The sequence below is a fragment of the Gossypium hirsutum genome, chromosome A08 (assembly GCF_007990345.1).
Source record: "Gossypium hirsutum isolate 1008001.06 chromosome A08, Gossypium_hirsutum_v2.1, whole genome shotgun sequence".
Classification (NCBI taxonomy): domain Eukaryota; kingdom Viridiplantae; phylum Streptophyta; class Magnoliopsida; order Malvales; family Malvaceae; genus Gossypium; species Gossypium hirsutum.
In genome coordinates, this window is record NC_053431.1 from 29,865,162 (window position 1) to 29,890,606 (window position 25,445).

General features: G+C 33.7%; 1 protein-coding gene across 2 annotated transcripts; it reads left to right on the forward strand.

The window, feature by feature from the left end:
• The first annotated feature begins 5,663 nt into the window (after positions 1-5,663).
• Positions 5,664-10,464, forward strand: LOC107894482 (agamous-like MADS-box protein AGL8 homolog). 2 transcript variants are annotated; one of them, XM_041074450.1, is made up of 6 exons: positions 5,664-6,297; positions 6,944-7,006; positions 8,151-8,215; positions 8,298-8,397; positions 8,752-8,793; positions 9,125-9,231. In XM_041074450.1, exons 1-6 carry the CDS (start codon positions 6,193-6,195, stop codon positions 9,167-9,169), a joined length of 420 nt encoding a protein of 139 aa, XP_040930384.1. In that variant the 5' UTR covers positions 5,664-6,192; the 3' UTR covers positions 9,170-9,231. The 2 variants fall into 2 exon arrangements, 1 of the variants encoding a protein (XP_040930384.1); XR_005899473.1 differs by lacking the exons at positions 5,664-6,297; positions 6,944-7,006; positions 8,298-8,397; positions 8,752-8,793; positions 9,125-9,231 and adding exons at positions 9,331-9,415; positions 9,757-9,827; positions 10,259-10,464 and having other exon boundaries at positions 8,186-8,215.
• Positions 10,465-25,445: the final 14,981 nt, after the last annotated feature.

The following is a 25,445-nucleotide window of genomic DNA, read 5'->3' on the forward strand; positions in this document are numbered from 1 at the left end:
CAACCCATTCTTATGTTTGCATGAAATTAGTACCAAGTATGAATATGCCAATCGAGTCTATAGAATTTGTAGTAAATGTGCCAAACCCATTAGGCAAGCATGTGTTAGTTGACACAATATGTAGAAACTATCCTTTGATGGTTAGAGGTCATTGTTTTCTGGCTAACCTCATGCTGCTACTGTTTGATAAATTTGACTTAATCCTCGGTATGGATTGGTTGACCTCTCATGGTGTCGTAGTGGATTTTGGAAGAAAAGTTATTGAGTTAAAATTTGAAGACAAGAATGTTCTTCGGGTTAAACCAGATGAATTGGATAGCTCACCTGTGGTAATATCATCTATGATTGTGGAGAGATATTTAAAAAAAAGGTTTGAGGCTTATCTCACTTTTTTATTGAACACTCAAGCGTCTGAATTGAAGATCGAATCAGTACTAGTGGTATGTGAGTTTACAAATGTGTTTCTAGAGGAATTACTCGGACTACCACCAGTGAGAGAGGTTGAATTTGGAATTGAGTTAGTCCCTGGTATGGCACCTATCTTGATTGCTCCGTACAGGATGGTCCTACGGAGTTAAAGGAGTTGAAAGTTCAACTACAAGAGTTAACTGATAGGAGTTTTGCGAGACTGAGTTTTTCTCTGTGGGGTGCCCTAGTGCTATTTGTAAAAAAAAGGATCGGTCGATGAGATTGTGCATAGACTACCGACCACTCAACAAGGTGATTGTGAAGAACAAGTATCCCTTGCCAAGGATCAACGATTTTTTTGATCAGTTGAAGGGAGCCACTGTATTTTCTATGATCGATCTAAGGTCTGACTACTACCAGCTAAAGGTTAAGGAGCAAAATGTAACGAAAACCGCGTTTAGGACAAGGTATGGACACTATGAGTTTCTTGTCACACCCTTCAGTTTAACAAATGCCCCTTTGGTGTTTATGGATTTGATGAATCGCATTTTTCAGCCGTATTTGGATAAGTTCGAAGTAGTCTTTATCGACGACATACTGATTTACTCACGGGATAAGAGTGAGCATGCGGAGCATCTAGGAACAATTTTACAAACCTTGAAAGATAAGTAGTTATATGTCAAGTTCAGTAAGAGTGAATTTTGGCTTAAGGAGGTCGGATTCCTAGGACACATCATGTCGAGAGATGGAATTAGAGTTGACCGGAATAAGATCTCGGCTATTGTTGAGTGGAAACCACAGAAGAATGTGGCAGAAATTAGAAGCTTTTTGGGTTTGGCTGGATACTATAGAAGATTTGTAAATGGGTTCTAGATAATAGCTACTCCGATGACAAAGTTGTTAGTAAAGGATGTCAAGTTCGAATGGTCACAGAAGTGCCAACAGAGTTTTGAGAAATTAAAGGCCTTGTCAACCGAAACTCCAATTTTAGTGCAACCGGAATCAGGCAAAGAGTTTGTCGTGTATAGCGATGCATCCTTGAATGGGTTAGGGTGCATACTCATGCAAGAAGGCAAGGTAATAGCCTATTCCTCAAGACAGCTAAAGCCCCACGAGAAGAATTACCCAACCCATGATTTGGAGCTAGCAGCTATCGTGTTTGCATTAAAAATTTGGAGACACCATTTGTATGGTGAGAAATGTCGAGTGTTCACCAACCATAAAAGTCTCAAGTATTTAATGGCTCAGAAGGAGTTGAATCTACATCAATGAAGGTGGCTAAAGTTGATAAAGGATTACAAGTTAGTGATTGACACTCTGAGTAGAAAATCATTGCTCGCCTTGAAGGCTATGAATGCTTAGTTGACCATGACTAATGATGGTTTAGTTCTGGCAGAGTTGAAAGCTAGACCGATGTTCCTGCAAGAGATTTGTGAGGCTCAGAATAACAATAGTGAATTGCAAGCCAAGAGAGTTCAGTGTGAGTTAGGTGTTGAATCAGATTTTTGGATTAATACCGATGGATGCTTGATGTTCTGAGATAGAATTTGTGTACCTAAGGATAATGAGCTTATTCTGAAGATTTTACGAGAGGCGCATAATGGTTGCTTGTCTATCCATCCGGGTAGTGTGAAAGTGTATAACGACTTGAAGAGGATGTACTAGCGGTCGGGGATGAAAAGAGACATTTTTGAGTTTGTTTCTAAGTGTCGAGTTTGTCAACAAGTGAAAGTCGAACACCAATTACCCTCGAGTTTACTTCAGCCTGTGATGGTTCCCAAGTGGAAATGGGACCGAGTAACCATGGATTTTGTGTCAGGGTTGCCTTTGACATTAAAGAAAAAGGATTCAGTTTGGGTCGTTGTTGATAGACTTACTAAGTCGGCACATTTTATACCAGTGCGTACCTACTATTCCCTTGAGAAATTGGTCGATCTATATGTTTCTAAGATCGTGAGACTTTATGGAGTGCCCTTGTTGATTTTTCGGATAGAGTCCAAGGTTTACTTTGCAGTTTTGGAGGAAGTTGCAAGAGGCATTGGGAACAAAACTGAATTTTAGCACGGCTTTCCACCCGCAAACCAAAGGTCAGTCAAAGAGAGTAATACAGATCTTAGAAGATATGTTGCGGTGTTGTGTTCTCGAGTTCCAAGGTAGTTGGGAAAAGTATTTACCGCTAGTCAAAATTTCCTACAACAATAGTTATTAGTCAAGTCTAAAAATGGCGCCTTATGAGGCTTTGTATGGGCATAAGTGCCGAATGCCTTTATATTGGACTGAACTGAGAAAGAATCAGATTCATGGGGTCGACTTAGTCAGAGAGACTGAAGAAAAGGTTAAAGTGATTCGTGATTGTATAAAGGCCGCATCGGATAGACAGAAATCCTATGCGTATTTGAAACGAAAAAGAGATCGAGGTTCAAGTCGAGGATAAAGTGTTTTTGAAGGTATCCCCGTGGAAGAAGGTTCTCCGGTTCAGAAGGAAAGGCAAACTAAGTCTATGGTTTATTAGACCTTATGAGGTGACCGAGAGAATTGGACTAGTAGCATACCGATTGGCTTTACTCTTAGAATTGGAAAAGATTCACGACGTGTTTCATGTGTCTATGTTATGTCGATATAGATCAGATCCTTCTCATGTGATCGCACCAACTTAGGTTGAGATTCAACCGGACATGACTTATGGTGAAGAGCCGGTTAAGATTTTGGCTCGAGAGGTTAAACAATTGAGGAATAAGAGTATAGTACTTGTGAAAGTCTTATGGCATAGACATGGAGTCGAGGAAGCCACATGGGAACCTAAGGAGACTATGAGAGACCAATACCCGAACTTTTTCGTGGGTAAGATTTTCGGGGACGAAAATCCCTAAGGAGGGAGAATTGTAACAGCCCAATTTTGGGCCTAGTCAGAACAGTGGTTTCGGAACCACTAACCCAAGGCAGAGAAATTATCACTACAGCAAAACAGGTTTTTAGCGGCGTTTTTAGTGGCGTTTGGATAAAAAAGCCGCTATTGATCGAGCATTAGTAGCGCTTTTTGAGAAACGCCACTGTAGATCGAACATTAGCGGCGCTTTTTAAAAAATGCCGCTATAGGTCGATCATTAGCTGCGCTTTTTGAAAATGCCGAAAAAATTAAGCACAACGCCGTCGTTTTATGTTGAGCTTTAGTGGCATTAGCGGCGCTTTTTGAAAAACGCCACTATAGATTGAGCATTAGCAGCGCTTTTTGAAAACGCCACTATAGATCGAGCGTTAGCGGCGCTTTTTAAAAAAAACCGCTATAGATCGAGCTTTAGCGGCGCTTTATCAAAAACACCGCAATAAATAATTTATCTGTCTATTTATTATTTAACTGGTTTATTTATATTAATTAAAATACAATTTATTTTTAATTGAATACTTAAATTCTTCAAAAAAATAATGACACGTAGAAAAAATTTAAAAGTAAAAACATAGAAAAATATTGGTTAAAAATGGAAAAAATAAAATACTACTATTTAAAATAATTTTAAAGTTTTTTAGGTATAGGACTGATTTTTTTAATTTATATATATTAAATAATTTCTTATATAATCGTAAAAGAGATAGTATTAATTTTAAAATATTGAATTAATTATCATTTTAGTTTAGGGTTTATGGTTTAGGGTATGTGGTTTAAGGTTTAAAGTTTAAGAGTTAATATTTTAAGGTTTAGGGATTATGGGTTTAGGGATTATGGTTTATGTTTTAAGGGTTGGGGTTTAAGGTTTAGGGGTTAGGGTTTAGGGTTTATGTTTTATGATTTACGGTTTATGGGGATAAGGGTTAGGGGATAGGGATATGGGTTTAGGGTTTATATTAATTAGTGTTTTTTAATTTATATATTAAATAATTTCTTATATAGTTGTAAAAGAGATAATTTTGATTTTAATATATTAAAATTGTGATTATAGTTTAAATTATTTAAGAGATAATAGATAAACTTTATATATATTAAATGGTTTAAGATTTAAGGTTTACTTAAGATTTGTTAAATGATGAAATTTTATACAATCAATTAATGTTTTTATATTTAAAAATATTTAACCTAAACCATTTCATATATATTTAAATATTATATTTAAAAAAAATATTGATAAATAAGTAAATAAAGTAACAGATTGATATGGATAGATAACTATATAGTTAGGGTTTAAGGTGTAGTTTATGGTCTAGGATTTTAGATTTATGGTCTAGGATTTAGGGTTTAGTGTTTGGGGTTTAGGGTTTAATTTTTAGTGTTTAGGGGTAAATACGGTGAACTTCTTAACTTGTGTATCTTGGATTTTTTATAATATAAATCTAAATAAGATAAATATTAATTATTATTTTTAAAAACATATATATCAAAATGGGTTAAATCCTAAAAGCATACATGAACAATGGTTTAGTGTGCAATTGTATACATAAAATTTAATTTGATGCAGTTCTTGTAAATTATTAACATATATAACATCATTTTATATTTATATATTACATACATAAATATTTATATTTATTCAATATAAAAATATATTGATTTATTTATTTTTTTAAATGTGTATGATTAAATCAAAATTAAAGTTTCAACTATACATTTGAACCACAATTAGAATTTCATGTCTACAATTACATATTAAATTAAAATTCATATATCATTCTGAGATGTATCTCTATCAAAATTTAGGTGTATACATATAATTAAATGCCATTTATATAAAAATCTAAACAACTAATGCGGACCATACTTAAAAGAATAATGCTTGTATTGCTATGTCATTTTGTATTTTTTTTAATTCATCGATTCCATTTTATTTTTGTTAAAGTTTCCTTTTGTATTTTATATGTTAATTTAAAAATTATAAAAATCTTTAAAAAAATAAAAAATTAAAAAACTTAAATATTTAATATTTAATATTTTAGTCCATATTTTAGTTAAAAAGTTCAATATTCAAAATTAAAAAAATTCCAAAAAAATGATAATCTGCACAAAAAATTTGAAAGAAAAAATAGAAAAAAATATGTTAAAAATGAAAAAAATTAAAATTGAGCAATAGTGGCGTTTTTGGTAAAAACGCCGTAAAAAGTTGAGTTATAGTGGTCTTTTTGGTGAAAATGCCACAATAGATCCGAGAATTAGAGGCTTTTTTTGAAAAACGCCGCAAAAGGCCGTTATTTTTTATACCAAAAAGGGGAAATCAAAATCCCGCTCCCTCTAAAAAAAAAATTTTGGTAACCTGCTCGTTACTCCCTCTTCTCATCTCCGTCGCATGCCCTAAATCCCCCAAATAAAAGTTTGTATTTATTTCTTTTTCCTTTTACTCTCAAAATTTGCCGCCAAATTTCCCATTTCCAACGATACCAATCACACTTCTTATTCCTTTTCATTTCACTGCACTGAATTCACCCACCATAGCTACTCATTTTCTCTCGATCTATTAGGGTTTCTTTTAATTATAGGCTTTCAAGGGAACGTACAGTTTCCTTTTAATTTTACCGGTGTTTTCTATGGTGACGGAAACCCTAGATGACAAGAAACCGGAAGAAGAGGAGGTGATAGATAAAGGAAACGAAGAGGGAAGTAAGGAGGTTTTGGATAAACAAATTGAAGTTGAAGAGAAGGAGAACGAGGAAAAAGAAAAGAAAAAAATGTGGAGGAAGAGAAGAGGGGGGAGGAGGAAGAAGAAGAGGGGATGATGAGGGACTAAAAAGGTCAAATGTAGTAGTAGAAAGGGGAGTTCTAGGAAATCTGGTCGAGATTCGGCTGAGAAGAAAGAGCTAGTGATGCCTAGTAGTGATAGGCCTACAAGGGAAAGGAAAGTCGTAGAAAGGTATTCAGCTCCTTCTGTTGCAAGGTCTTCCTCATCTAAAAATCTGTCAATTGAAAAGGTATGCTTTCTTTTCTGGATATGCTTTCTTTTCTGTATCTCCATGTTTAACTTTGATGATTTTCTTTATTATTTAAAAAGAAAACATACTCTGATCTGGTAGGCTAATAAGTTTATTCCTCCATAGCCTAGTTCCATTTCCTTTTTGTAGTCATGACAGTGGGTCTTTACCTATCGTAAGTTGCAGTTGTCACCATCAACATTTTCGTAGTGGATTTTAGCTCTAATTTATTTTTCCAGATCATTGTGAAGGAGAAGCATGATCTTCACGTTTTGAGTTCTTTTTAGCTATTATATTCTTGTTGATATTTCTATAATGAGGGTGTTAAGTGCCAACAAGTAACAACTGGTTATTTAAGATTACTTTTTTATGCTTTATAGCTTGTGAAACAAGCTAATCTACCTCATAGTGGATTTTGTTCAAGCATCTTTGAGCTATTTCAAGTGCATTGCAATATTTTCAGTTATTTTTGTAAATTTATTAAAAATAGGAATTTTTTGGCTGTGAAATATGGATTAGACAGTATGGTGTGAAACACCTTGTAAGTTTCATCTCTATTTTTATTGTCTTTTTCGTTATTGTATTCATGATGATAGCCGGTTGTTGAAGTACTAACTTTATGTTTCAAATTATTCTTTATGTTCAGCTTGTGAAAGAAGCCATTCTGCCTCGTATTCATGGCTTAGCTCTTAAAACAACTGTTGTTGCGGTATGTATGCATATTTTTGCTAATTAACTTTAATTATATTATTTTGTCATAATTTATTAGATGTAATAATATGAATAAACATTGCCATGTGATGTAGGACAATTCTCCAGAATAATTTTCAGTATCAACGTTTTTCTGTTACCCAAATCCAACCTCCTAACATAATATAACTTACATAAGCTTCATAACTTGGTGTTAAACTCGTGAGGAAATAAGGCCCAGCTAATCCAAATAGAGAGACATTCTTCATCAATATTTTATATAACTTATTAAAAAAAAAGGCCTGTCTTTAGATATTTAGTCTGCTTCAAATGCATATGTTAGAGCTGCTTTCGATTAACTTTGTGCATTATCCCTACTAGTTCCCTAGAAAGACATTTGAGCCTCTTGAAGAATGTGAATTTAGGCCATTCATGAAATTATAATATTGGAAAAAAGAAGAATGGAAATAGTGAAGTGTGCTTTATTATTGCTTTTAGGAAGACATCTAAATTCTATCTTCTTTCTTGTCATTCAATAGTATTCATAATGCTCATCCGAATTGAATGCAGCAGATACAACTGTTTCTCAAAGTAGGTGTATAATTTTTTTTTTGTAAAGGTTAGTAATTAGTCTTGGTTGATCTAAGTTTATGTTCTCAAGAATCCTTGCATCTCCATTTAATCAGTTTTGTCAAACCTTGCTCATTGTCCACTGTGTCTGTATTGTCTATTTTTAGATTTCTTTGATTTGTATTGTTAATATAGATATTACCTCATTTTTATTTTTTGGTCTAATCATGTGAAAATTTTTTAATGTTATTTGTTCATTCAAGTTTATCAAAATATTTGGTGTGGTTTTTCTCATTCTGTATTGGTCCTTCTATAGTCCTTTTTAGTTGGTTTAGAAATATGTTTGGAAAGGATCCTTGAACGATATGAAAGATACTTGTATACTGAGATCCAATGTGCTACAGATGAAATTCAACATAATGTAAACTCAACCCTCCTAAACTTTATTTTACAAATCTTTAATTTTTTTAAAACATGCTTTTTTTGGTTTCATTTTGAAAGGGGATGTTCATGGATCAGACCATGAAAAATTTGAAGACACCAAATCTGTTCTACTTGTTGACTTGGGATGACTTCAATATGTTCTTTTACAGGGAAACTGGACCTGGGAACATGCAAAACCTAAAGCTAGAATGGAGACTTTACAAAGAAACCTGAGGTACCCCCAATGGCTTCAAATTTCAGATACATTCAAGGCATGCATCTTTCTCTTTTACTAAAATAATTAATTATATTTCTAGGCACTACAAAGGAGAAGATATCCAGAATTTGAGTCTTAGAGAGCTTCAAAATTTGGAGCACCAACTTGATCCTGCCCTTAAATGCATAAGATCTAAAAAGGTTTAAATCACTCCAACAATATATATACTAAAACATTATTTTCCTTAGGGTAAAAGATTTTCATGATTTATATTTTAAATTGGTACAAAATTTTATCGTATTGCTTAAAAATAGCGTCTCAACCACATAAACAATTAGGGGTGAATTCAAAAATCTTTTAAATAGACCATTTTTCATTTTTGAAGAGTCAAGTCCCTGCTTGCCTTTAAAATTTCCCCTCTAGTTAAAACTTTTTAATAAACTCCAACTTTGAATATCAAATCTTTTGTATGAGAAGTTATGCATGCATGCATATAATTTTGCTTATAATTCTGCAGCAATATAACTTGGCTGTTGATAATGTTTAACTTGTAGAATCAACTTATGGTTGAATCAATTTCTAAGCTTCAGAAAAAGGTATGCCATGGTTTCTCTTATAAATATCTAATTCTTGAGCTCATTTTAAATATTCTACTAAGCCAAAAATGTCAAAACCAACTTTCATTGTATTATTTTAACATATATTGTGCTCTGATTTTTTTATTATTTCTTTTTAAAGAATCTGACACCTTATATTAAAAATATATCAGACATGATATAGGATATAATTCTCTAATAACTCCCCAAATATATGAAAAATCTCATATTCCTGTCTAATACGAATCCATGTCTTATTGTAATATCCAAATCCAAGTAGCATATATATGAAATTATGAACTTGAGCTTGCTTGATTTGTTCCATATGCAGGACAAAGCATTGCAAGAACAGAATAACAATAACAAGAAAGATTGATATAAAGCTTTATCACTCTTATCAATCACTTACCATCTCTTTGATCACCATGTTTTCCAAAGGTAAAGTCATTGATTATATACATAAATTCCTAAAAAGATAAAAGAATACCAAAAATCTCAATATTCAGCTTGCTTTTTCCTTTTTCTTGTCATGAATAGACAAAAAATGTGATGAAGATGATTATATTCTCACCTACCAGGACAAAGAAGGAGAATGGCTGATTGCAGGCGATATTCCATGGCAGTAAGAATATTTTTCCTTCCTTTTCTTGGTTCCTTACTCTAGTTTTCTTATTACAAGCAACCTTTGCGAATAATAGTAATCATGGAAGGAGTACAAGAAAAAAACATAAATTTATCCGGCATTTATAAACATTTGCAATCCTTTTACATTATCTTCTCATAAGAAAAGAACTTTAGTCAACTTAACATATTGGACCGAATTTTAAATACATATGCAAGTTAAGGTTAAAATTGAATTTATGAATAGAGTGTCTAAACATGCAAAATGAGTGAAGTAGTCATAGATATTCTAAAAAAAGTGGACTTCAACACTATTAAATGTTCTCTTGCTGCTTTTACTAGGTTAAGAAGCGAATGAAGAAGCCTATTTATGCCTACTACCAATTGGACAATTTCTACCAGAATCATCGGAGGTATATATTTTCTACCTTCACTATAAGTTTTGTGCTCCATTATGTGCTCTATTGCTTGCCGGCTGATCTTTAAAATGATGTTAAGGATATCTTTTTTTTTCATTAGTAGACATCATGCAATATTTTAACTAATACTATTAGCATTTACCATATGCTTTTTACATGAATCCATATGATTTTTGGGTTTTATGGAAGTTTGTATCTCTTAAACTTGAATAACAACCATCAGTATGAGTTTCTATTAATGTTCTCTAGATATGAAATCAAATTGTGTTGAATTATATTTTAAAACCACCGGAAAATGTTTGTTTCCTCGTAATATCAAAATCTAGAGTCTAGAATCCAGGCACCTTGGTGTGGATAATTGATTGTAACTAGATTTAGGTGCCAAAGTGGCGATGAATCTGATCATTTGGTTTTGCATCCTTTAGATATTGAAGGTGCGACAGAGGATTCAATCTCTTCAAGCTGGAAAAGCCAAGGCTTAGCACCTCTTTAAGTGGAATGTTATTTAATGTTGCATTCCATGGTCTTTCATCTTAGTCAGAACTTGAATTTTGTGTTATGGAAACAGGGTTTTGTAACTACCTTGTGTACTAGCTTCTTTAACCCTGATGGTTAATTATTACGAGTTTTGTAGCTTCTTTAATAATTGGTCGAGTTAATATAGACCAGATGAGCTGTGAGGTAGATTGCTCCTTTATTTAAACATAATATTTAAATTCTAAATTTAAATTCATTAATTTTTATATTTAGTTTTAAAGTTAAAATTTTAATAAAAAATTTAATTTAATTAATATTTTTTTATTTATCCTTAAAAGAATATAGTTTAAAGTTCAAATTTTAAAAATAAAACATAATATAATATTTATCAGAGAAATAAATATTATTTAATTAGTTTTTTTAAAGGTCATATTCTTTAGCGGCATTTGAGGGAAAAGCGCCGCTAAAGGTCATGTTCTTTAACGACGTTTGTGAGAGAAGCGCCGCTAAAGGTCATGGTTTTTAGCGGCATTTGCAGGAAAAGCGCTGCTAAAGGTCATGTTCTTGCGGGAAAAGCGTCGTTAAAGGTCATGTTCTTTAGCAGCTTTTTTTACATAAACGCCACAAAATTTAGCGGTGTTGTCTTTAGCGACTCTTAAAAACACTGCTAAAAACTTATTTTTTTGTAGTGTATTTTTAATATTATTTTATGTGTGCTGGCATGTTTATAAAGGTGCATGAAAATTTTGGTGAATTAATTTTAGCGATTTCATGCTTAGTTGTGAAAAAGGATTAAATCACATAAAGTGCAAAAGTCTCAATTTGATAGCTAAGGGTGTTAAATTGCTATGTATCATAAATTGGGGGTCTTTAAAGGGCAAATAGACCTTAGAATAGTGCTTGGCCGGCCATTAGACAAGGAAGTCAAAATTAGGTGAGGTTTTAGTGACCTATTTTGACTAGTTATAATATTAAAATAAAAACAAAAAGGCTTCATCTTTTATTTCTTCTCTTCCATCGAAAATAGCAACCATTAGAGGAGTTTTTGAAGCTTAAAATTTCAGCCACTTAGTCTCTCTACACGTAAGAGATCTTGATGGTTTTTCTTGATGATTTTTATACTTTTAGAACCCTTGTAGCATAAGCTTTCAAATAGGGGGACTATTTTGCTAAATGGTTGAAAGTCTAGGGTTTTACCATGAGAGTGTTCATGTTTTTTTTTTGAAATTTTATGGAAGAAAATGAATCATGGTTGTGAAGTAAACAACTTTTGTGAAGTAGTTTTCATGGAAACCCTAACAAGGGCCATTTTGCACAAGTTGTAAAATAGTTGATAAATGTGTGAAATAATGAGAATTTTGGGCTTCTCCTAGTATGAAAAGTATTCAGCTAAGCTTATTTAATGAGAAAATATGATAAAAATTGACTTTTGGACCGAGGGGTAAAATGGTCATTTTGTGAAAGTCTAGGGGCAAAATAGCCAATTTGCACAATTATGAATTCTCGAGTGTCTAGATTAATATGCTGATGAAATGAATAAATTTCTATCATTTTAGATCAAGAATTACAAGATCCAGGCCTAGACTGGATAAAAGAAAAACAAGTGGACTAAGCCGAACTAGTCGTCTACATTTTGTATACTGAGGTAAGTTGTATGTAAATAATACAACTACATTGCTATTATATGTGTTTGAATTGATATAGCATAAATTGCTTACTTGTGGCAATGAAAATACATGATAATAATTGAGATAATAGAACTCCCAGATGAACCTTAGAACAAATCGGATATTCGTGCCATGACATTTGGGTCATTTGTGCGCTAGTGTAAGACATGTCTGGGACATGCATCGGCCACATTATGAGAACCAATGTAAGACCATGTCTGGGACATGGCATCAACATTGAGACGAGAGCTAGTGTAAGACATGTCTGGGACATGCATCGGCCTCGATATATAAGCCAGTGTAAGACATGTTTGGGACATGCATCGGCTACGAGATGTGTCAGTGTAAGACCATGTCTGGGACATGGCATCTGTAATAGTCCGGTTTTGACCCTAGTCGGAATAGTGGTTTTGGGACCACAAATCCGAGTTTAAAAAATATTTTAATATTATATTTTGTGTCTGTGATATGTGACTTTACATCTGTGAAAATTTCTGTGATTTAATTTGTCTGTTATTGTGCTCAATTATACAAAAAGGATTTAATCGTATAAAAGGTGAAATTAGCATGCTACATGTTTAAAGTATGTATTTGAAATGGCTTTGGACTAATGGGTCCTTATGTGGTTAATTGACCATGTAATGTATTAAATGACCTTGTTGGATATTAGTAAATGGTTTATTAATGTTTAAATGCAAGGGTATTTTAGTAAATGGTTTAATAAATGTAATTATCATAAAATAAAGCATGAAATGGTTTTTGCATGTTCATCATTTTGGCCGAATATTACCATGGAAATAGGGTTTGAATGCTCAAAGTAATTCAGCACTTTGAGGAAGCAATTGTAAGTCCATTTTGACCCGGTTTTTAATAATTTTTACGTTTCTGTGATCATTGCTTCGTGTTCTTCAAAGCCCATGTCTAAATTTTTGTTTCTGTTAAAGATTTCATGAGATGCCATTATTGATATCATTAGTTTTGAAATGTTTTTTGGATGAATTATGAAGGCTTGGTAGATGAGTTATAAGTTGTCTTTGAATTTTGATGTAATAGAGTCATTTGGACTAATTTGTGAAAATGGGGTTTTGAAGGACTAAATTATGAATTAATTATGTTATTTGGATTTGTATGGAAGCTATGTATATTTGGCCAAGCTATAGTCTTGGTGAATTTGTAACACCCCTATCCCGTGTCCGTCGCCAGAGTAGGTAAAGGGGCATTACCGGACTTGAAACTCATATCAGAACAGTAAAATTTTTATTATTATTATTATTATTTTTTTGAAATAAGGAGCATTCCTTTAGATAAATACTAAAGACAGTCAGGGATACAATTTAAACTTCTATAAGTATACATTCATAAGATGCCATTTTCGCATGGCTTATATACATTAACCAAAATATTCTTCGGCCACTGGTCTATTCTTTACATGCCATAAAATAATTCAAAACATAACAGTAACAAGCAGTGGATAATGATAGTGTGACTAATTTGCTGACGATCCTCGAGTCTGTAGCTTCCAAATGAGATCTATAAAACAGAGGAAACAAAATAAACGGAGTAAGCATTACAATGCTTAGTAAGTTTTAAGCAGTGTCAACAGATAATAATCAAATTATAACATAGTTGTTCGTATTTTTATTTCACTCTTCCTTCGGGCATACCATCCCTCTACCGAATATGCACATCTCATCATATACAATAGACAGATAAACTTTCACATGAAAGTGAGCTCATGTGACATAGATATATTGTATAATTTCACATAACCTCTCACACCGATCCGATGTCACATAGTCATAGGAATAGTCTCATAGATTGCTCACGTATGCATCACATAACTATCTTATGATTTAGTTCAAATCAAGCTCACATATAAACTTGGAGTACATACCTGTTTATCCTTTCGCATTGAATAAATTTATAAGTAATTCTTATTACAAAGTCTTATAGCTTTAAACTCTACTCAGATTATCGGCGGGCCCTTTAGCTCAGATGAAATCTCCACACGAAGTCAGCGGGTCTTAACCCGGACATAGTCACCACATATAGTCATCGGGCCTTAAATCCCGGATTTACATCACAGAGTTTCATGCATTTTTATTCACATGTTACAGCATTCACATCGACTATCATATTTGTAATTTATTTACCTCATCAAATATCTAATAAAACACACCTTCCGCCGTTTGTCATTTGGCCACAATATATATATATATACACATCTCATACATATCTCACATTAGCCATTTGGCTTTACCACATATCCATCTCATACACGATTCGCATTAGCCATTCGGCTTTACCTCATATCTATCTCATACACATTTCGCATTAGCCATTCGGCCTTACCACATATATACATGTTCACATTCATCACATTGGCCATTCGGCCTTATCTCATATATGCATGTTCACATTCATCACATTGGCCATTCAGCCTTATCATTCATACGCATGTTCACATTCATCACATTGGCCATTCGGCCTTATCTCACATACGCATGTTCACATTCATCACATTGGCCATTCGGCTTTATCACGCATATATATACAGGTTCACATTCATCACATTGGCCATTCGGCCTTATCACACATACGCATGTTCACATTCATCATATAAAATCCTAAATCAAAATATAAATTTTCATGTATTCACATCACAATTATCCAAATACACTTCACATACCACATATACTTTCACGTATACACTTTGTCTTGGCTGAATCTACATCTATCATTTTCCAATGAATAATTCAATTTCATGCCATACTATCATTTCATATTCGAATACTTATAAACTTACAATTTCACAAATTTTAATATCAAAGATCCATCTATCACTCATATATCATTTTACAATATCACAATTTAGAATTCACGTATGGGTTTAATCAATAGCTTATGAGCAACTAAAACAAGTTTTATCAAGGTTTACAACATAATCTCAAATTCAGCACAAGCTGTTATTCCTGAGCAATAGTCACTAAATTATTTATAACTGGAGCTAAAAAACTCCAAATCAATTGCCATTAATTTTCCCTGAATATATACTCATAAATATTCCATCCATAAAATTTTTAGAATTTTTGGTTTGGCCAATCAATACCAGATTTTTATTAAAGTTTCCCCTGTTTCACTGTTTGACTAATCTGACCACTCTTCACTATGAATCAAATTTCTCATTTTTCAGAATTCAAAATGTGTTGTATTTGATTTCATTTGAATCTAGACTCATTAAGGAGTCTAAGAATATAAATTTTATCTTATAACCATTTTTTTACAAATTATAATTATTTTCTAAAAACAGAACAGGGGATTTCAGAGTCATTCTGACACCGTCTCACACAACTTTAAATATCTCTTTATAGGAAATTTATTTGCTCACACGGTCTCTTTTATAAGAAACTAGACTAATTAAGCTTTGATTACATATTTTATTCAGCCTATAATTCCACACCAACAAATTATGGTGATTTTCTAAAATCACATTACTGCTGCTGTCCTAAGCAAATTATTACAATTTGCTCTTAAATTTCCAAGTCCAAACACTTATGAACTTACCATTTGAGTTTAAAACATATCATGGCCCCATCATATCTTGTTAAATCAACTCATTATGTCCTATTATGATTGAATTTACTCAATGTTTAATCACTTAAAACTTACCTCAGAAGCGGTCGACGACTAGATATCCACGGCTATTCGTTTATTTTCTCTTTTTCCCTATCCGACTTTGATCCTCTTTGCTCTTGAGCTTAATTTAAACAAATGAATTTGTTTAATCATTTCGAACATTAAAAGCTCTTTTAAAGCACTTAACCCTTATACTCAATAATGAAACCAAACCATATAGCTAATTATTTTATCACATCACCTTAAGCACACATATTAACTATCATACACCCATTTCTCATGCCAAGTTACAATAAAAAAAATGCATACACACCAATAATTTAATTACTCATTTCAACCTTATAGGGTAACTTCAATGCATTATGTATATACCATTTGCCATACACGTACCACATTTTTAACAAGCCAAAATTACTGCTACATATTATCCATTATAATTATTTCATAGATATAAAACATAGCTGAAAAATCTTTAGCCTAAATGCGTATAATAACACCCAAATCATCAACTATTTTAACGAACATGACACAAAAGATTAACTAAAACTCCATTCAATTTTAAGGTATTAACCCTACTAAACTCATACCATGACCATACTTAATCGAATTCAAGTAGAGGATTAATTACAACCATGTACACCAATATATAATTATAACATGTTTTAATATCTTATATATCCCATTCCATCTCATGATCAATTGTAGCAATTTACACATAGGTTACATTATTGTCAAAACAAGACCGATTATGAATATCAATTAAATATTTCACATAACACATAACTCAATAACCAAAGTTTATATAACCCTAAATGTTTAAATATGAATATCCCTCAATTCTCTTATAACTTAACATTTTTCTCCTTTTAGCCTAATATCCATTAACATTTAGTTCATCAAACCAATATTTAATCCTATTTCCCTTAACACAATTGTATTCGGCAATGACCACAATCATTTAACAACTAAAATAATAAACCACAACATTTAAATTCATCTTATTCTTCTCCCATTTGACCGAATGAACATTTATCAAATGAAAATTCAACTAAACAACAACATTTTTCTTTCTAAAATGTATATACACTCATACGGCAACTTTCAATTTATACTTTTCAACCATGAATTCTACTCATTCAAACATCATTTAAGCTACTTAACAAATAATTAACATCTTTCAAAAAAAACTTATCAAAATGACACCAATTTAGCACTTGCCGAATGGACATTTGTCTATTGATGCATGAAATTAAACCATGGGTTAAATAAGCTATGCACTTATCAATCTAATCTCATAGTCAATTAAAAAGAAATCACAATGCATACCTTAAACTAGGGTAGCCATGGCCGAATACATTGGTTTTTCCTCTTCAATATTCCTTTTCCCAAATTCGGCAATCAAGAAGAAAGATAGGCATGTATTTTTTCTTTTTTTTGTTATCTTTTATGGTTTTACTAATTAATTTACTTTAAAAATAAAGCCATCGCTTATTATAATACTAAAACAAAACATATATTATACATCAACCATCATTCATGGCCGGCCATAAAAAAAAATTGGTGCATTTGACATGCAACTCCCTCATATCCTCATTTCATGCATTATTTGGTACTTTAAAATTTACCTATCACACTTTCACTTTTTATCACATGAGTCCTATCTTAAAAATTTCACATATAAATAACCAAGTCAAAGCATGAAACTTTCCCACATGATTTACACATATAATAAACACAGAATTTAACGGTTAATTATTTTTTTATGACTCGGTTTTGTGGTCCCTAAACCACTTTCCGACTAGGGTCACATTAGGGGTGTCACAGAATTTTTGCATATTTATGATTTTGTGAAAATGGACTAAATTGTCAAAGTGTGAAAATGTAAGGGTTAAAATGCAAAGTGCCCTAAATATGTGTTCATGGATTATTTTGAATGAAATGAATGATTGACTAGTTGAATTTGAATTGTATTAGATCAAGAACAAAGAAAATCAGACTTAAATCTGGGGAAGTCCAAATTAGTCGAATAGTCTACTCGTTCCGTCCGAAATCCATCCGAGGTAAGTCAAATTACAATTACGTGTTAATTGAAATAAATTTTGTACATATAAACTGTAATCTATATTGGATGGCCTTGAGTGCCAGATAAATATATTGGAGTAAAGTATGATAATATTTTAACATCTGAAAAGCTCTGTATGTTTCTAAGAAAAGTTGATATCTGTCTGAGACATTATGTAAGACCGTGTCTGGGACACAGGCCTTGATTGAGATTTACGTATAAGACTATGTCTAGGACATCGGCATCGTATCTGATTTTGTGTAAGACCTTGTCTGGGACAGAGGCATCAATATTGAATTATATGTAAGACCACGTCCGGGACGTCGGCATTGTACTTGTTTATGAGCATCTGTATCATTTCTGACCCGTCTGAGTACGAAATCTGAGATTGAGTATATGAAATGTATAACCTATGTAGGTACGTTTGTATCGTACTAAATTTCAGAATATGAAAGACTCTGTCTCTGTGAAATATATGAGGAAATAAAGCATGGCATATATGCAAACAAAGGAGCATGGTTAAGTTTATGAATTATTCTATGAAATGGTTATGAATCTTTATGGTTGAATTGTACTTATATGCTTTAGTAGTTAGACCAATTGTATTTGGCTTACTAAGCTCTTTGTAGCTTACTCTGTGTGTTTACTGTCTGTTTTACAGTTATCATTGCTACTGAAGGCTCGGGGATAGTTGAGGATCATCACCACACTATCAATCTCATTTTGGTACTTTTGAAAGTGTATTTTTTTTAAAGTATGGCATGTATAGGCTAGAAGGTCTATGTATATAAGTTTTTATGTGTATATATTATTCCATATGAGTTGGCTAGCAAATGAAATGTTGTTGATGATGCCAAATGATGTATATAAGTTTTGATATGTATATATTATGCCATAGGAGTTGGCTAGCAAATGAAATGTTGTATATAGTTTTGGTATTTGGTTGATGGTGCCAAATGATGTATGGTTGTAGTGTTTTATGAGCTAATATGTTTTTGTTATAATGAAGCATGTTTTGAGCATGGAATTGGTTGGAAATTTTGGTATGAATGTTGTATATTATTGCTTGTAGGATTAGACCCAAAAAAGGGTGGCAAATTTTGCTTAAACCAAGCCTGCTTGGTGCCACACGATCAGGGGACACGGGCGTGCCTTGTGGCCGTGTAAGAAAAGCAGTATTCACCTAAGAACCACACGGTCTTGATAGATAGGCGTGTCATATGGCCGTGGGCTAAAGTCAGTAGCTAGCTAAGTATTACAAGGCCATAGTACACGGGCGTGCCTATTGGCCATGTGAAAAAGTCAGTATAGGACCTATTTTTGGCACGGCTGGTTCACATGGGCGTGTCTAGTGTCCATGTGTACCACACGGCCTAGTCACACGGGCGTGTGACTTTAACAGTTTGAGAGAATTGGTTAGGTTCTAAAAATTTTGAATAAGTTTGGTTTAGTTTCGACCTTCTTTAAATGTATATTTTAGGTCTCATAGACCATAATTAGAGATGATTGTTTATGAAATGATGTTAAATAGTATCTGTGATTCTGAATTGGTCCGAAATGTTCTGTCTGTCTGGTAATGCCTCGTAACCCTACTCCGATGTCGGTTACAGGTTAGGGGTGTTACATTTTATTGGTATTAGTGCTATGGTTTAGTCGGTTCTGGGACTACCATAGTGTATATAAGTCTAGCTATACAAGCCATATATCTGAATCTGTGATAGTGTGATGACTCCTGACTTTGAAATGTGCTTTTATATAGCAAATGAATCCCGATCGAGCTGTAGCTGACGATGTTGAAAGCAATGCGCCTGCTCCCGCGCAAGAGACGGTGCAAGATGATTCACGACCGGCTATGAGTAGTCGTGATAGCGAGGCTAAGCAAGCCTCCTATCAAATGATGAATGAATGGTTCACCCAATACATTAGAACCAATTCGACTGTACAACAACCTCCACCCCCGGTTAATCCTTCTTAAACTCTTGATATGCCACGAGTGAATTTGGTATAGTTGAGTAGACCACCGGTTGATAAGATTAGAAAGTATGGGGCTGAAGAATTCTGAGCTACAACGAATGATGATGCTGAAAGAGTCGAATTCTGGTTAGAGAATACAATACGAATGTCTCTGAATCCTGAGGAATGTGTTAAATGTGTCGTTTCACTTCTGAGAGATACAGCGTATCATTGGTGGAAAACTTTAATATCTGTGGTTCCGAGTGAACGGGTTACTTGGGATTTCTTCCAAGCTGAATTCTGGAAGAAATACATTAGCCAAAGATTCATTGATCAAAAACGTAAAGAGTTTCTCGAGCTTAAACAAGGTCATATGTTTGTTACTGGATACGAACGTGAATTTGTAAGATTGAGCCAGTATGCTCAGAAATGTGTATCGAATGAAGCAATAATGTGCAAAAGGTTTGAAGATGGACTAAACGAAGATATTCATCTGTTAGTTAGGATTTTGGAAATTAAAGAAATGGTAGTGCTCGTTGAGTGAGAATGTAAAGCTAAAGAATTAAGTAAAGAGAAAAGAAAAGTTGATTCTAAAGCTAGAGATGCTAGAAAGAGATCTTCGAGTAGATCATTTCAATCTATGTCAAAGAAAGTTTGAGATGGTTATAGTCGTTCAAAGGCTGATATAGGACATTTGAATCAAGATCGAGCTAGATTGCATTCTAATTTCAAAACTCCTACTACTTCTGTTGCGAGTGTTGGGAATGTCCGATCTAAGAGACCTAAATGTAAACACTGTGGTAAAATACATCCGGGAAATTGTAGATTGAATGACCGAGCTTGTTTTCGATGCGGATCTCTTGATCATTTTGTAAGAGATTGTTCTAAACCTGTTGAGCAAGAGAATGTACAGAATTCGAGACTGAGTAATACCTCAGCTAGAGGTAGACCTTCCAGAAATTTGAGAAATGCAAGTGGTGGTCAAAGAGCTACTAGGGATACTGCTATTAGATCTGAGGCCAGAGCACCTGCCAGAGCCTACGCTATCCGAGCTCGTGAGGAAGCCTCATCTCCAGACGTGATTACTGGTATTGTTACTCTCTATGATACTTCTGTGGTTGCATTGATAGATCTTGGATCAATGCATTCTTATATTTGTATGAATTTAGTGCAAAGTAAGACTTTGCCTGTAGAGTTTACTGAATTCGTAATTATAGTATTGAACCCCTTAGGCAAAAGTGTTTTGATTGATCAAGTCTGCAAGAATTGCCCGTTATTGATTCGAGATATCTGTTTTCCTACTGATGTGATGCTTTTGCCTTTCGACGAATTTGATATAATTCTGGGAATGGATTGGTTAACTCTACATGATGCTATTGTGAATTGCAAACGAAAAGTCGTTGATTTAAGGTGTAAGAATGATGAAATAATCTGAATTGAGTCTAGTGATCTGAATGGACTATCAGCTGTGGTATCTGCAATGAAAATACGAAAATATGTGAAGAAAGGTTGTGAAGCTTACTTAGCTTATGTGTTAGATTCGAAAGTGAATGATAAGAAAGTTGAATCAGTGCCTGTTGTTTGTGACTTCTCTGATGTGTTTCCTGAAGAACTACCTGGTTTGCCTCCGATTCGAGAAGTCGAGTTTGGCATTGAATTAGTACCTGGTACTACTCTGATTTCAATAGCTCTGTATAGAATGGCTTCGACTGAGTTAAAGGAATTAAAATCTCAGTTGCAAGAATTGACTGATCGAGGGTTTGCTAGATCGAGTTTTTCACCGTGGGGTGCTCCTGTTCTGTTTGTGAAAAAGAAAGATGGCACAATGAGAATGTGTATTGCTTACCGACAGCTTAATAAAGTGACTGTAAAGAACAAATACCCTCTACCTAGAATTGATGATTTATTCGATCAGTTGAAGGGTGCTACTGTGTTTTCTAAGATAGATCTGAGATCGGGTTATTACCAGTTGCGAGTAAAGGATTCTGATATTCCGAAAATTGCCATTAGAACGAGGTAGGGCATTATGAATTTTTAGTTGTGCCTTTTGGTTTAACGAATGCAGCTGATGTATTTATGGACTTAATGAATAGAATTTTCAGATCGTATCTAGATCAATTTGTTGTTGTATTCATTGATGATTTATTGATTTATTCACATGTTGAGTCTGAACATGCCAAGCATTTGGGAATAGTGCTAAAAACTTTGCGAGATAAACAGTTGTATGCGAAATTCAGTAAATGTGAGTTCTGGTTGTGAGAAGTTGGTTTTCTGGGTCACATTGTATCAGCTTCTGGTATTCGAGTTGATCTAAGTAAGATTTCAACTATTCTGGATTGGAAGCCCCCGAGGAATGTATCTGAAATTCACAGTTTTCTGGGACTTTTCGGTTACTACAGGCGATTTGCAAAAGATTTCTCTGTGATAGCAACTCCGTTGACAAAATTGCTCCAGCAAGATGAAAAATTTGAGTGGTCTGAAAAGTGTCAGAACAGCTTCGATCGATTAAAAGCTCTGATAACTAAAGCTCCAGTACTGGTACAACCTGAGTCAGCTTCATTGAATGGACTCGGTTGTGTTTTAATGTAAGAAGGAAAAGTTGTTGCTTATGCTTCGAGACAATTAAAGCCGCATGAGAATAACTATCTGACACACGACCTTGAGTTAGCTGACATTGTGTTTTCTTTGAAGATCTAGCGTTACTATCTTTTTGGTGAGAAATGTCACGTGTTTTCTGATCATAAAAGTCTGAAGTTTTTAATGACGCAAAAAGATTTGAATTTACGATAGAAAACATGGTTAGAACTAATAAAAGACTACGAACTTGTGATTGATTATCACCCGAGAAAAGCAAATGTTGTTGCTGATGCTTTGAGTCGAAAATCATTATTTGCTTTAAGTGCGATGAATGCTCATTTAGTTTTGTCTGATGATGGTTCAGTTTTAGCTGAATTAAAAGCGAAACCTTTGTTCTTACAACAGATCTGTGAAGCTCAGAAGAGGATAACGAAATTATGGTTAAACGAACTTAGTGTAATTCTGATTCTGATTCTGAATTCCGAATAGATGTTGATGATTGTTTGAGATTCAGAAATTGACTTTGTGTTCTAAGAAATCCGGAGTTAATTCAAATGATTTTGAATGAAGCTCACAATAGTAGATTTTCTGTACATCCAGGAAGTACGAAAATGTATAACGATTTGAGACACGTATATTGGTGGTCGGGAATGAAAAGAGATATCTCTGACTTTGTTTCGAGATGTTTAAACTGTCAGCAAGTTAAAGCTGAGCATCAGGTGCCATCTGGGTTATTACAACCGATTATGATTCTGGAATGGAAATGGGATTGAGTGACCATGGATTTTGTTTCGGGTTTGCCTTTGTCTCCGAAAAAGAAAGATGCAATCTGGGTTGTAGTTGATAGATTGACAAAATTAGCTCATTTTATTCCGATTCAATTTGATTATTTGCTTGGTAAGCTAGCTGAGTTGTATATTTCTGATATTGTGAGATTGCATGGTGTGCCATTGTCGATAGTGTCAGATAGAGACCCAAGATTTATGTCGTGATTCTAGAAGAAATTGCAAGATGCTCTGGGTACTAAATTACAGTTTAGCACTGTTTTTCATCCACAAACAGATGGTCAATCAGAACGGATTATTCAGATACTTGAGGATGTGTTGAGATGTTGCATTCTTAAGTTTAAAGGTGTGTGGAAACAATATCTACCTTTGATTGAATTCGCCTATAATAATAGCTTTCAATCGAGTATCAAAATGGCACCGTACGAAGCCTTATACTGTAGAAAGTGTAGAACTCCGTTATACTGGTCTGAGCTCAGTGAGAATAAGATTCACGGGGTTGATTTGATCAAAGAAATAGAATAGAAAGTGAAAGTAAACTGAGATAGTTTGAAAGCTGTCTCTAACCGTAAGAAATCTTATGCAGATTTAAAACGAAAAGATATTGAATTTGAGCTCGGTGATAAAGTGTTTCTGACAGTATCTCCGTGGAAGAAACTGTTCCGATTTGGTAAAAAGGGGAAGTTGAGTCCGAGGTTCATTGGACCGTATGAAATCACCGAGCGAGTTGGGTCGGTCGCTTATAGATTGAGGCTACCATCTGAGTTAGAAAAGATACATAATGTTTTTCACGTATCGATGCTTCGACGGTATAGATCTGATATGTCCCATGTGATATCCCCATCTGAAATTGAGATTCAATCTGATATGACTTATGAAGAAAAACCGATACGTATTTTAGCCCGCGAGATTAAAGAATTACGAAACAAGAAAATTCCTCTTGTTAAAGTGATGTGGCATCGTCACGGGGTTGAAGAGGCTACGTGGGAGCCTAAATATTCAATGAGACAACAATATCCGAATCTGTTTAACGGTAAGATTTTCGGGGACGAAAATCCCTAAGGGGGAGAATTGTAACAATCCGATTTTGACCCACCCTAGTCGGAATAGTGGTTTTCGGACCACAAATCCGAGTTCAAAAAATATTTTAATATTATTTTCCGTGTCTGTGGTATGTGAATTTACATCTGTGAAAATTTTTTGATTTAATTTGTCTGTTTCTATGCTTAATTATACAAAAAGGATTTAATCGCATAAAAGGTGAAATTAGCATGCTACATGTTAAAGTATGTATTTGAAATGGCTTTGGACTAATGGGTCCTTATGTGGTTAATTGACCATGTAATGTATTAAATGACCTTGTTGGATATTAGTAAATGGTTTATTAATGTTTTAATGCAAGGGTATTTTAGTAAATGGTTTAATAAATGTAATTATCATAAAATAAAGCATGAAATGGTTTTTGCATGTTCATCATTTTGGCCGAATATTACCATGGAAATAGGGTTTGAATGCTCAAAGTAATTCAGCACTTTGAGGAAGCAATTGTAAGTCCATTTTAACCTGATTTTTAGTAATTTTTTCGTTTTCATGATCGTTGCTTCGTGTTTTTTAAAGCCAATGTCTAAATTTCTATTTCTGTTAAAGATTTCATGAGATGCCATTGTTGATATCATGGGTTTTGAAATGTTTTTTGGATGAATTATGAAGGCTTGGTAGATGGGTTATAAGTTTTGTCTTTGAATTTTGATGTAATAGAGTCATTTGGACTAATTTGTGAAAATGGGGTTTTGAAGGACTAAATTATGAATTAATTATGTTATTTGGATTTGTATGGACACTATGTATATTTGGCCAAGCTATAGTCTTGGTGAATTTTTGCACATTTGTGATTTTGTGAAAAATGGACCAAATTGTCAAAGTGTGAAAATGTAAGGGATAAAATGCAAAGTGCCCTAAATATGTGTTTATGGATTATTTTGAATGAAATGAATGATTGAATGGTTGAATTTGAATTGTATTAGATCAAGAACAAAGAAAATCGGATTTAGATCGGGGGAAGTCCAAATTAGTTGAATAGTCTACTCGTTTCGTCCGAAATCCGTCCGAGGTAAGTCAAATTACAATTACATGTTAATTGAAATAAATTTTGTACATAGAAACTGTAATCTGTATTGGATGGCCTTGAGTGCCAGATAAATATATTGGAGTAAAGTATGATAATATTTTAGTATCTAAAAAGCTCTGTATGTTTCTAAGAAAAGTTGATATCTGTCTGAGACATCGTGTAAGACCGTGTCTGGGACACAGGCCTCGATTGAGATTTACGTATAAGACCATGTCTGGGACATCGGCATTGTATCTGATTTCGTGTAAGACCCTGTTTGGGACAGAGGCATCGATATTGAATTACATGTAAGACCACGTCCAGGACGTAGGCATTGTACTTGTTTAT

Bases quoted from the DNA above. Each gene is read 5' to 3' on its own strand.
- LOC107894482 (XM_041074450.1), top strand. From the start codon at position 6,193: ATGCCTAGTAGTGATAGGCCTACAAGGGAAAGGAAAGTCGTAGAAAGG. The intron at 6,298-6,943 runs GTATGCTTTCTT...CTTTATGTTCAG, and splicing joins AAAATCTGTCAATTGAAAAG to CTTGTGAAAGAAGCCATTCT. The intron at 8,398-8,751 runs GTTTAAATCACT...TTTAACTTGTAG, and splicing joins AATGCATAAGATCTAAAAAG to AATCAACTTATGGTTGAATC.